General features: G+C 33.3%; 1 protein-coding gene across 1 annotated transcript; it reads right to left on the bottom strand.

The window, feature by feature from the left end:
* Positions 1-6,909: 6,909 nt before the first annotated feature.
* Positions 6,910-12,974, bottom strand: LOC143078915 (small ribosomal subunit protein eS19-like). Its single transcript, XM_076253973.1, has 4 exons — positions 12,834-12,974; positions 10,333-10,433; positions 7,823-7,891; positions 6,910-7,157 (listed from the first exon to the last, which is right to left on the bottom strand). Exons 1-4 carry the CDS (start codon positions 12,899-12,901, stop codon positions 6,946-6,948), a joined length of 450 nt encoding a protein of 149 aa, XP_076110088.1. The 5' UTR covers positions 12,902-12,974; the 3' UTR covers positions 6,910-6,945.

The raw sequence follows: 12,974 nt of genomic DNA, 5'->3' as shown, positions 1-12,974 counted from the left end.
ACTCATGTTCGCCCCCTTTCACTTTCGCACCCTACATGTTCGCACCCAAAGTCGTGTTCGCACCCTACATGTTCGCGCCCAATTTTAATTGGTTTTGTGTTTAATAACTTTGTAATCAAGTTTTGACAAGTGTATTCTTTTAAGTATAATTGTTGTCTTTGTCTCAAAATAAAGTGAGACAGCATTTTTTTTTTGTGTTGAATAAATCTTAATCATGTTTCGGAAAGTGTATTGTTAAAAAATATAATAATCCTTTCTAAATAAAGTCATGAGTGGGATTCTGTCAAAAGTTTTATTTTGTGTTGAATAACTCTTAATCATGTTTTGGTTAGTGTATTGCTATAACTTTGTTTCACTGACTTGTCAAGTTCAAAATAAAGTGAGATTCTGACTACGTTTTTTTTTTTTGTGTGTTGAATAAATTTTATGATGTTTTGGTTATAATTCGTGTATTGCTATATTTTAATATTGTTTCATTGTTTCAGATCAAAGGGACCAAGCTGTTAAAAACAATTATCTTTTGTATTTTTCGTTTAAAATCTTCAATGTTTTACTCATACCAAGCTATAAATACATTCAGTATTTACATCAAAGCAATTTAAAACAACAATCATGATTTTCCAATTATTCAACTGGAATTTGAATTAAAATTGGGTGCGAACGTGCGAGGTGCGAACGTGTAGGGTGCGAAAGTATATTGGGCGCGAACGGACCTGATACCTGTCCTTTCGGGCACTTTAGGCCCAAAGGTGTCCCATATATGCTCGATATGGTTCAAATCCGGGCTACGATCGTGCCACAGGAGATAAACCGAATTCCATTGGAACAATGGATTTTCCTCCACGATGCTAATTTCCAACTTTGTCGAGCTCTGCACTACTTTGTATACGGACCACTGTATGCCTGTTTGTAATCAAAGTTCCCGAAATGGTCTTATCTCTCGATAACCAGTAGCAATGAGTCGATCTCAACAGTTCTTGTTTTTAAAGTCACCTGTATGGCAACCACTATCTTATTAGGATTTTATTGTTTGCAATGGGTTTCCTTCTGAACAACCTTCATTATGCTTGATTTTCCTTATCAGATGTCTTGATCTTGGAAGGTCTTTAACATCGTTTGTTGCCAGATTTTTATTCTCAAAACGACTTGTAGTGGTGATAATCAACAATACAAACCTGCTTCTCTCATGATGATAATCTGCCATCTCGCTGAAGTTAAGAGTTGTGGAGGACCCATTACAAGGTGTCAATCACATAACTTTATAAACTTGGTTATTTAAAGTGTTGAAAACAATGAGGATAAAAACATGTTTTATTGATTATGGGTGCAGTAGCTGCATGTGCAGATAAGAACTTATCGAGTCGATATTTATTTATTAAACTCAGCTGAGATTTAAATAATGTTTAACTAGTTCTATTTCAACAAATTATATCACAAGAAAATAGTGTTTTTTTTAATTTAATTTCAATTCGGCGTTGCAATACTTTTTTCCATAAGTATAGATACCCAAATGGTGATTGTGGCCAAGTTTGATTCAACAGTTTCAGATATTTTTGTAAACATACAATAGATGTCAAACAAAAAGATTATATTAGTGTTGTCAAATCGGGTACTTTTGTCCAACCGGTTACTCGGATAATCGTTCGACCGATTAACCGGTAGTTTAAGTTGATGGTTGAAGGCATTATCTATGGTACCCTACACATAGATATAAGAAGATGTGGTATGAGGACACCTTTCCGTACAAGTTATACATTTACATTTTTTATAATACGATGAATTGAAGTTTGTCCTTATAAGGCATTATAAGGCTGGTCTTTGAAGATTTCTGGCGAAGTTTGACTTTTAATAATCATTTACACCGTATCAACTATGGCGTTTGTACTAACTTCAGATTGAAAAATAAACAAATAAAAAACTTCTTGATCTCGTAGAATTCAATATGTCCGAAACCCATGATTCTTTCATTTTCTCTTGTCTCCGAAAATAATGTGGATCGAGTGTTTCAATTTGAAATGAGTATGCCAAGGCTTGTTACACGTACTATCAAGTATACATTGATAAAATCCACATTGGTTTGAATTTCACAATTTATTAGTTGGCATTTCGTTTAAAGTATGACAAAGCCTTGCATGATGGAGGTTACACATTCAGATGTAGGTCTACGCAAAATTAGATCAAAAATAAAATAATGAAGTAAATTGTAAAAATTAATATTATTACTAATTTAAAGTTACCGTTAAACTAGAGGCTCTAAAGAGCCTGTGTCGCTCACCTTGGTCTATGTGACTATTAAACAAAGGAAGCAGATGGATTCATGACAAAATTGTATTTTGGTGATGGTGATGTGTTTGTACATCTTACTTTACTGAACATCCTTGCTGCTTACAATTATCTCGATCTATAATGAACTTGGCCCAGTAGTTTCAGTGGAAAATGTGAGTAAAAATTTACAAATTTTATAAAAATTGTTGAAAATTGACTATAAAGGACAATAACTCCTTAGGGGGTCAATTGACCATTTCGGTCATGTTGACTTATTTGTAAATCTTACTTTGCTGAACATTATTGCTGTTTACAGTTTATCTCTATCTATAATAATATTCAAGATAATAACCAAAATCTGCAAAATTTCCTTAAAATTACATATTCAGGGGCAGCAACCCAACAACAGGTTGTCTGATTCAGATAGATAGATAGATCTTGACCTGATAAACAATTTTACCTAGTCAGATTTGCTCTAAATGCTTTGGTGTCAGAGATATAAGCCAAAATCTACATTTCCCCTCTATGTTCTATTTTTAGCCATGGCAGCCATCTTGGTTGGTTGGACGGGTCACGCCACACAATTTTTAAACTAAATACCCCAATAATGATTGTGGCCAAGTTTGGTTAAATTTGGCCCAGGAGTTTCAGCCAGGAGTTTCAGAGGAGAAGATTGTTGTAAAAGATTACAAAAATTTACGAAAAATTGGTCAAAATGGACTATAAAGGGCAATACCTCCTTAAGGGGTCAACTGATAATTTTGGGTCATGTTGACTTATTTGTAGATCTTACTTTGCTGAACATTATTGCTGTTCACAGTTTATCTCTTTCTATAATAATATTCAAGATAATAACCAAAATCTGCAAAATTTCCTTCAAATTACTTTTTTCGGGGCAGCAACCAAATAACCGGTTGTCCTATTCATTTGAAAGTTTCAGGGCTGATAGATTTTCACTTGATGAACAATTTTACCCAATGTCAGATTTGCTCTAAATGCTTTGGTTTCAGAGTTATAAGCCAAAATCTACATTTCACCCCTATGTTCTATTTTTAGCCATGGCGGCCATCTTGGTTGGTTGGCCTGGTCACACCACACTTTTTTAAACTAGATACCCCAAAGATGATTGTGGCCAAGTTTGGATAAATTTGGCCATGTAGTTTCAGAGGAGAAGATTTTTGTAAGAGATTACTAAGATTTACGAAAAATGGTTAAAAATTGACTATAAAGGGCAATAACTCCTAAAGGGGTCAACTGACCATTTCGGTCATGTTGACTTATTTGTAAATCTTACTTTGCTGAACATTATTGCTGATTACAGTTTATCTTTATCTATAATAATATTCAAGATAATAACCAAAAACAGCAAAATTTCCTTAAAATTACATATTCAGGGGCAGCAACCCAACAACGGGTTGTCTGATTCATCTGGAAATTTCAGGGCAGATAGATCTTGACCAGATAAACAATTTTACCCCATGTCAGATTTGCTCTAAATGCTTTTGTTTTTGAGTTATAAGCCAAAAACTGCATTTTACCCCCATGTTCTATTTTTAGCCATGGCGGCCATCTTGGTTGGTTGGCGGGGTCACGCCACACATTTATAAAACTAGATACCCTAATGATGATTGTGGCCAAGTTTGGTTTAATTTGGCCCAGCAGTTTCAGAGGAGAAGATTTTTGTAAAAGTTAACGACGACGGACGACGACGATGCTGGACGCCGGACGCTAAGTGATGGGAAAAGCTCACTTGGCCCTTCGGGCCAGGTGAGCTAAAAAACATGTAAACTTATTATGTTTTCTCAAGATCTTTCCCCAGGCTGAGAGCCAAGTTCTAATTAATTTTATTATTTTGGATTAACAATAACAATATACTGGACAATTGATCTGAGAAATTAATTAGCATGATGACAATTTTTATAGAAAACATAACTATTTAATGATTTCAATACAAATTTATATCAAATCTATCAAAATTTTAAAAAAGGCGGGTTAACCGGTTAGCGTTTTGGGTATTCGGTCATTCAAACGGTTAACCGTTGACAACACTAGATTATATATAATAATTAGCTCAAGCTGGACATTACCACCAGGTCCACCACTCTAGTAATGTCATAGTTCAATAACATTGTAAAGGCCACAGCTACAAACCTTTCATCAGACACCAGGGGGATTGAAAGTATGGGCCAGAAAGTGTACCCCTGGCCTTGCAGTAATAAAACTTTGAGCAAGATATTTGTACTAAAGACTCGAGCAACCACCAATTTTTAAAGATGAGTTTAACAATGACATTATTTAGAATTTTTAGCACAGATATTAGATCCTACACCTTGCAAAAGTTATGTAATTATCTTGACAAGTGTAACATCATTTTGTGCCTTGAATATCTGAGCATATACTTTTAGTATTATAATTTTTTGGAAATGTTCATGGATAGGATGTATAGAATGTTATGATCAATGCACTATAATTTGGTATATCAAAAAGGTAGTGATAAGCCTTGGAAGATTTAGATATCGTCATTCCCATATGGTTTTGATTGCATTTCATGCAATCTTTACCTAAAAACATCAGACCAGAACAAAATTCAAACTAGATCCATAACTTTTTGTGGTCAAACTAAATAAAAAATATCAAGTCAACATCTTAATGAAAGCATAACAAAATAAATGGGGAATATTTTCATGGAACACAGATGATGCCCCCCCCCCTTTTTGCACATAGGAGTGAAGTTCATCTGAAGAACAATGAAAGTGATGCTACCCAAAATTGTACTTTATCTGAATTTTGTGGTAGTAAGCATTGTGTATAAGATTCATAACATTTGGTTGAGGCAAACTAAAGTTAGAAAGCAGAAACAAAATTTGGGAATGTGTCTATGGGACATAAATGATGCCCCCACTTGCATATAATGCTATAAAGGAACATTTTCAAGAACTGTAAAAGTGACGCTACCCAAATCAGAACATAACCTGAATTTTCTGATAATAAGCATTGTGTATGTGTATCGCAACATTTGCTTGATGCAAACTTAAAGGGCACAAGCTGCCAAATTCGTGTTCACTGATTTGACTCAAATTCTCATATTTTAACAATGCAAAACATTTTTCCAAGCTATCAAAAGTATAAATTAAACATTTTACAGGACATGGTCTCAATAAAAGCTTTGTTTCGTGTGAATTTTAGCCAAGACGCTATCTTTTAATTATCAAGTTGACCTTCTATGAGCATGTAAGCGATGCAAACATAAACATAGATATAAATAGATTAAGCAACTCGTGCAATAGGATTTTTATAGGTCTGTTAAATTTTGTAATATAGATTAAAAATTTATGTTGATGGTCGTTTTTACTTTTAAAAGAATAATTTTGTGTGGATCAAATCAGTTAATTAAATTATTTAATTTGACAAAATTATTAGTGAACCATTTTAGCTGATAAAAGCAAATTATTTTTTCACTATTTCACTTTCATTAATGATTGAACAAAGAAATCATACTTTTGATTTTTTATATATCTACATGTAGTAGCTAGTACCCCTTTAAGTTAGAGAACGGAAGCAACAAAATCCAGAAATTTCTCCATTTGTAAAAGGGCATAATTCTAGACCGCTTAAAAGTGAAAACACAAAAATACAAACTTGATCTGTGTTTTGAGTACAAGTTTCATTTAGAGGTGCAAGGGCTATAACTCTGATCAATCTTCAGCCCAGCACAAAATTCAAACTTGATTTGAAACTTGTCATTATAAAACTATATACTAAATAAGAGAACATCTTCTTCCAAGCATGAAGAAGTGTACAGTTATATATTAGTTCCTTTTCTGTAAGAACAAACAAGAGCAAGTGACTGATGAGCTAAATCAAAAGAACTGTGACCATTCTTCTGGGCTTGTAACATAGTTCTGTTATAAAAGGGAGTAATGTATAGGACTTTCCAGTAACTCACTTCCAACAGTTTAAATCTCGATCTAAAATTATCATAATTAAAATACAGAATCTTTCCCTTGTTGGGAAAAAATACTTATAATAATTCTATAAGTGTAGAAAAACAGCACAATTTTTTTTTTGAAACAATGGGTTACCCTAATAAACAAAAACTTCCAGCTTTATAATCTAGTTTCATAACGAGTATGTTGGACAACAAAATACCATTCATATTCTTCTAAACTACATTTACCAAAATTTATCTTAAATTGACAACGATCTATAACTACTACTCATCAACTCTCTTTTGAGTTTCATTAAAGTCTGAGTGTGGCAATTCTACATCCAAAAAAGAGATCTGGAGTCAGAGATACCGTAAATTCAGAAATTGTTGCAAGGTTTTTATCAATACGAATAATGTAACTCTTGAGTATCACAATGATAAGAACTCCCATTCTGATATCAAATACACTTATCTATATATAGCTTTTCCAAAAATTGCAATAACTAAATTGCCATTTTTGTTCTTTCTTCAAAAATTGCAATAACAAATATTTGGTATAATTTCTGAATTTACAGTTACCAACTTCAAATTATAATTTTAGAGCAATATTTTTGATTCCATAAACGAATTTCTGGAAAGGGTTATACATAAAATCACCAACATCTTAAATTCAAAGACCATATCAATCATTTCAACAATTACAAGACAACAGCATATCACTTCTCAGTCCTTTATTTTATATTCAACTGTTTTTACAACAGCTTTGGAATTTTGGATTGCTTTTCTTTCACTTGGGCTGCAATTCTGTCCAAATCTTTTCGGCCTTGAGCAGTTAGCTTTCTGCCAGAGTTATTTCCGTCCTTTTCTACAAGTTTTAGTGTTTCCAGTGACTGTAAAATTTTACGGGAGACACTGGTTGAACTTCTGCAAAAATGGCTAGGAGCGGTACCGTTCCTTTTTCTTCCTAAAAAGAAAATAAAAAAAAAAGAAATTGAATAATTTTTCAAATAGATTGTTCCTTCTATCTTCAAATAATTTTTTGCAAGAATTATTATCAATTACATGTAAATTATGCAAAATACACTCTGTAACAGTTCCGGAACGGACTGCAATTTATCAGGACAAAAGAGTAAAGAATTCAAAGCAAGTGCAAGTGTATAATAATCTTTAAATCTCTAGCAGTTAATACTTTGAATGAAAGGGAAACAAAAACACTCATCCCTTATTGTGGTTCATTTGGGTCATTAATTATTTCAACACATTTGCCTTGGTTTCAATTTATTATGAAGTCTTGTTGTTCATTCACATATGTAAGAACTATTTGTTTTTAATGAATCTAGACATTTAAATAGGCTTTACAAGTCAACCCGGAAAAGTTTGTGCAAGGTCGATTCTGAAAATCTTTAATATCACACTTCTCATGTTCTGAATAAAACATACACATCTATAACTTGCCATTTTTACATCATCAAACCAGGGCAAAAATTTATATTTTGTTAATATACATACAAGTTTATTAGAAACTCAATACTTTTTCACAGACCTATACTGTTGCCATGGTATTATATATCAATGATAGAGACTGCAGTGGATTATTCCATTGTATATGGTAAGCATTAATTAACTTACCTCCATAGATCTTGGTGAAGTTGGCCACACCACATGGAGACCTAATGTACAAATGTCTGCAGATGGAAGCTAAAAAAGAAAACATTATATAATAAAATATCTCATCTTGTATTGCATCTCGACTTGGGAGTAGTTTTTTTATGTACACAATTTTTTAACAACTAATTAAATCTGATCAACTACATAGACAAGAAAAAAAGTGTTGTCATTTTAATTTCTATATTCTTTCCTTGTAAGTACAATTTCTTATATAAACATAACAAAACATATACATGCTACTTTGTAGTAAATATAATTTTAAAGTAAAATATTCCAATGATATATTGTCAGTAAAAGACCTGTAACAAATGGATGTTCCTGTTTTGTTCATTTTGTCTATTTTGTACCTTCTTTAAGTCAATGTTATTTATGAACACCAAAGTTATACATGTATCAGTAAATAAATGTTTTGTCATGCAACTGGTTACTCTGTTCTACTGGAGTTTTAACCAATAGCTTTTCCAACATTCAAAATCAGTTTATTAAAAACAGGTTTATGTAAGGCCACAATTAAAAATATTTTGGTTTGCCCAAACCCTACACAAAGGTTGATACAATGGGTAGGTAGGTAGGCATTCCCTCTTTTTTTTCAAAAAGAGAAATTGAAGCATCGGGTGTTTATTAGTCTTCATGCCTATCTGATTAAAAGAAACTTCTTCAAATCAGGACAATAAAAGAATTTGAGTAGGCAGCTTTTTCTGGGTAGGTAGCGTTTGGGCAAACAAACCTATTCTTTTTTATGGCCTAACTTTACAACAGTTCTACCTGAATAATTTTTAACACCTGATACTTTTTAACCATCTGTTTTTAAAATAAGAGATTTATAGATTATCGTTGATTATCTCAACAAGATTGTTTTTTCACTTGAGCTAGGACGGCGAAAGCGAGAAAGGCAATAGAGTTGAGATGACCAATGATAATCTGATTATTGCTATTTTACCTATGACGACGTTGTCAATTTCATTTCAATTTCATTAACGCCACGTGCCTGCTTACTTTCTAGCTATAACAATCCATCTCAAGCGAGTAGCATATGAAAAATTATCACAAAAAAAAATCAAAGGAAAAATGCACAAAATAGCGATAATATCAGTAAGTCCAAATAAAAAAGTATGTGCAATTCCAGTTACATCTGAAAAAAAGTTGGGGTAGGTAGGTAGGGATTTATTTTTTATTTTATGGGTTTTTTTTGGGGAATCTATGGGGGCAACATTCCGACTTTAACAGTGCTTAATGAAAAATGACAATAAAATCTTAAGGGTAGGCTATTTTTAAGCCGAAAAAGTAGGGACGGTAGGGTTACTGGATCCCAGTGATCGGGAAAGTTGTGCGCCCTGCGCCTATAGCGCATATTGACAAGAAATGGTGCATACAGTGACAAATGTAAGCGCCCACGTGGCACACGATATTTTTCACTTCGTTTCCCAACGCTAAGAAATCGTCAAATGGATTTCCAATCGTGTTCCGTGCCGTAATGTGTGTGTACACAACTGTGTAATGTTCCTCCAATTATAGGAGAACCTATTTATTTTTGGGACGTCTCGGGTTTTTCCCTATGATAATAGAACCATGCGGTTTAACGTCTCGGGTGTTTTCCTTATGTAATAATAGAACCATGTGATCTAACTGAGAACCGGAAAAACGTATTTAACCATCATTCATGATATATTTTTTTCATAAACAACTTTAAATTTGTGAAATTTGGCTAGTACAGACGAGATTTGACTCTAATAATAATCTCATTTAGTTTAGCTTTCTATTATTTCGATTGAAGAACCCCAAAGACTTTTTAGGAATATAGTTTTTGTCTCCAAAAAAGGCGCTTAACTGTCCTTGTCATTTTTTGGTCTTTGGCTCGTTTTGACATTTTGTAAACATGACTTCAGCGATTTGTTGTTTTGTTCTATGAATTAATGGTACTCTATACTGTTATTCTTGCCACACCGTGATGAAGTTATAATAATACAAGAAGTGCAAAGGAAATGCCTGAAATGTCCTCTGATACGGAACGTCTGGAATAAGTATGGTATCGACCAAGACCCAAATTTAATGTACAAAAAAAAACATGAACATGAACACGGCAACAGTACCAGTTTAAACATTGTAAATAAATTTAACGGTTAACTTGTGGAAGAAGTTATTGTATATTCATTGAAATTGAAATTACAAAATCACAGGAACAATACCCATGATTTTATTTAAAATCATAAAGGTAAGTACAAACATCTCTTTGCCAAAATATACTGATACATTTTTTTTTTTACAAAAGTCCATTTAAATGGCCTACTCATTTGACAACATGGCCCATTATTTTTTAAAATGGCCCATTAAATTTATTTTTGAGGGGCCCTGGGCCCATAGGGAAAAAAACCTTCCAGATCACTGGAACCACTCATATATTTTTATTTGCGCTAAAAGAAATTAAGTTAATGTGATACTTATAAGTATGCTGTTGTAAATAATATCCATACCTGCACGGATATAGTACCAGTCCTCATCGTAAGGTGCTAATTCCTTGAATCTGCCTAATTTGACGATGATAGCCCAATCTGGAACCTTCATCTTTCCAGATCTGTTAATAAATAAAAACTTTACAGACATTTCAAAATATCAAAAAAACATTTTAATACAACAGAAAGATAGCCATCTTCCAAGCCTTGCAATACAAAATAATTTCTTTACATACAGTAAATTTGGAAAAAAATATGGAGTGTTTTGTTTTAATGTATATTAATAATACAAATCGATGTAATTTTGGTTGTGTTTTTCTATTCAAGTATATTTTTCAACATTGCATTAAAATAATACAGTATTTTTAAAGTCCTGAAGATAAACTTTTGAATCTACAGAAATTAAGTTCCAAAGCAGACTTTTACAAATATATTAGTTCGATTATATTGACCTGTAGAGATGGTCTTTGAAGGCCTAATGGCTTATTAAAAGGCTTGGGCCAGTTGGCCTGTAGTTGGTGTGAAGACTGTTTAAATAACTTATTGTTTTGAGATTATTTAAAGTTCCAAACTAGATATCATTGAGATGGGAGCCATCTCTGTGGGCCCCGCTGTGAATAATGTGCATTAAAAAATTGTATCTTTACCATAGGACATGGGTTTGTCAACTGAAATCAGTTTTTGACCTTGACCTTTGACCTAAGAAGTTGTAAATAAATTATGACACACCCTTTGGTGTTGGTTTATAAACATGTCAAGTATAAACTTTGAAATGATAACGGTTCTCAAGATATAGAGCGGACACAATCTTTACCATAGGACATGGGGTTGTCAACTGAAACCAAAGTTTTTGACCTTGACCTTTGACCTAGGAAGTTGCACATAAATTATGAAACACCCTTTGGTGTTGGTTTATATACATGTCAAGTATAAACTCTGAAATGATAACGGTTCTCAAGATATAGGTTCTCAAGATATAGAGCGGACACGATCTTTACCATAGGACATGGGGTTGTCAACTGAAACCCAAGTTTTTGACCTTGAACTTTGCCCTAGGCAGTCGTTCATAAATTATGACACACCCTCTGGTGTTGGTTCATATACATGTCAAGTATAAACTTTGAAATCATAACGGTTCTCAAGATGTAGAGCAGACACGATCTTCACCACAGGACACAGGGTTGTCAACTGAAACCAAAGTTTTTTTACCCTGACCTTTGACCTAGGAAGTTGTACATACATCATGACACGCCCTCTGGTGGTGGTTAATAAACATGTTAAGTATAAAGTATGAAATCATAATGGTTCTCTAGATATGGAGCGGACACAAAGTTAAAGTGTTACGGACGGACGGACAGACTGATCACTATAGGGCGACCCGCCTACGGACGGACGGATGGACAGACTATAGGGCCATGACACGCCCTCTGGTGGTGGTTAATAAACAAGTTAAGTATAAAGTATGAAATCATAATGGTTCTCTAGATACGGACGGACTGATCACTATAGGGCGACCCGCCTGAAGGCGGGGCCCTAATTATTGCTTTTTTCCCGTTACTACTTAAAACTTTTTCTAACTTTTATTTAATCGAATATGTTGCCTGAAAATATTAGATAAGGATATAACAAAGTTTTTTGTATTGATTTAAAAAAGATTTAGAATATAAGGTTCATGTGGACCCTTTGCATAACATGGCTGATTTTTCACCTTAAAATGTTTTCCGAGTACAGACAAACCAGTTCATCTGGAAAAGATTTAATGCATAGCATAACCTAGATAAATAAATTTCAAATATGTTTTGTTTTAGAAAATTAAAAATTTGACAGGTTTTTGCAGTGCCGTTTTTTTCATTCCTGTATTAGGTGCCAAAATAAACTAAGTTGGGAAAAAGGTTTGAGAACTTCCCCACAAGTAATAATTGAAGTGAGCTGTATTGATTGTTATGGGCGATAGATTGATAATAGATACCTGGCAATTATTGGGTGATTTAAACTGTGTACCTTTGTGGACAATATCAAGGGAAACTCAAGTTCAACTGTTTGTTCCTTCTTTCGATATTTGTAGTACTTAAGAAACTCAGAGTACTTAAAATTTCAACAATAAAAATCTTTTGGAAAGTTAGCTTTGATACAGTATCAACCTTTGAGCACTCATTTTATATGCAAATTTTGACATCACAGAGCAATTAAGCTTGTACAGACTTTACAATCATTTCAATTTGTTCTTGAACTGGCGTTCGGTTTCTTTTCCAACTATGTTCAAACCTATGATTGCGTTGGATAAAAACCGCAAGTTAGTACACCAGATCCAGATTTCGACAATAAATGTCTCTTCAGTACTAGTGATGTTAGGGATCGAAACGGTATTATATATATATATATATCGAATAAAACAATTTCCAACTAGCCAGCTCCAACCACTAAAGCATCGAAATTTTAGCATGTGTTAAGTGACAAAGCATACATTTAACAGGAATAACATTATAGCACTGGTCTCAGCTAAGTTAAGAATCAATACTTACTTCTTCAGGAAGGCAGCAAGTGCCTTTGTGTAATCATGTGGATCAACGTCCTTGACTGAGATACCCATGTCTAAAAAATAAAACAAAATATTTATTTTCTATTTTAAATGTTACAGATTTCTGCCAAATTCAAAATAAAAT

The sequence above is a fragment of the Mytilus galloprovincialis genome, chromosome 6 (assembly GCF_965363235.1).
Source record: "Mytilus galloprovincialis chromosome 6, xbMytGall1.hap1.1, whole genome shotgun sequence".
Taxonomy (NCBI): domain Eukaryota; kingdom Metazoa; phylum Mollusca; class Bivalvia; order Mytilida; family Mytilidae; genus Mytilus; species Mytilus galloprovincialis.
The sequence above is the reverse complement of the archived record's forward strand: the minus strand, read 5'-3'. Positions and strand labels throughout refer to the sequence as shown.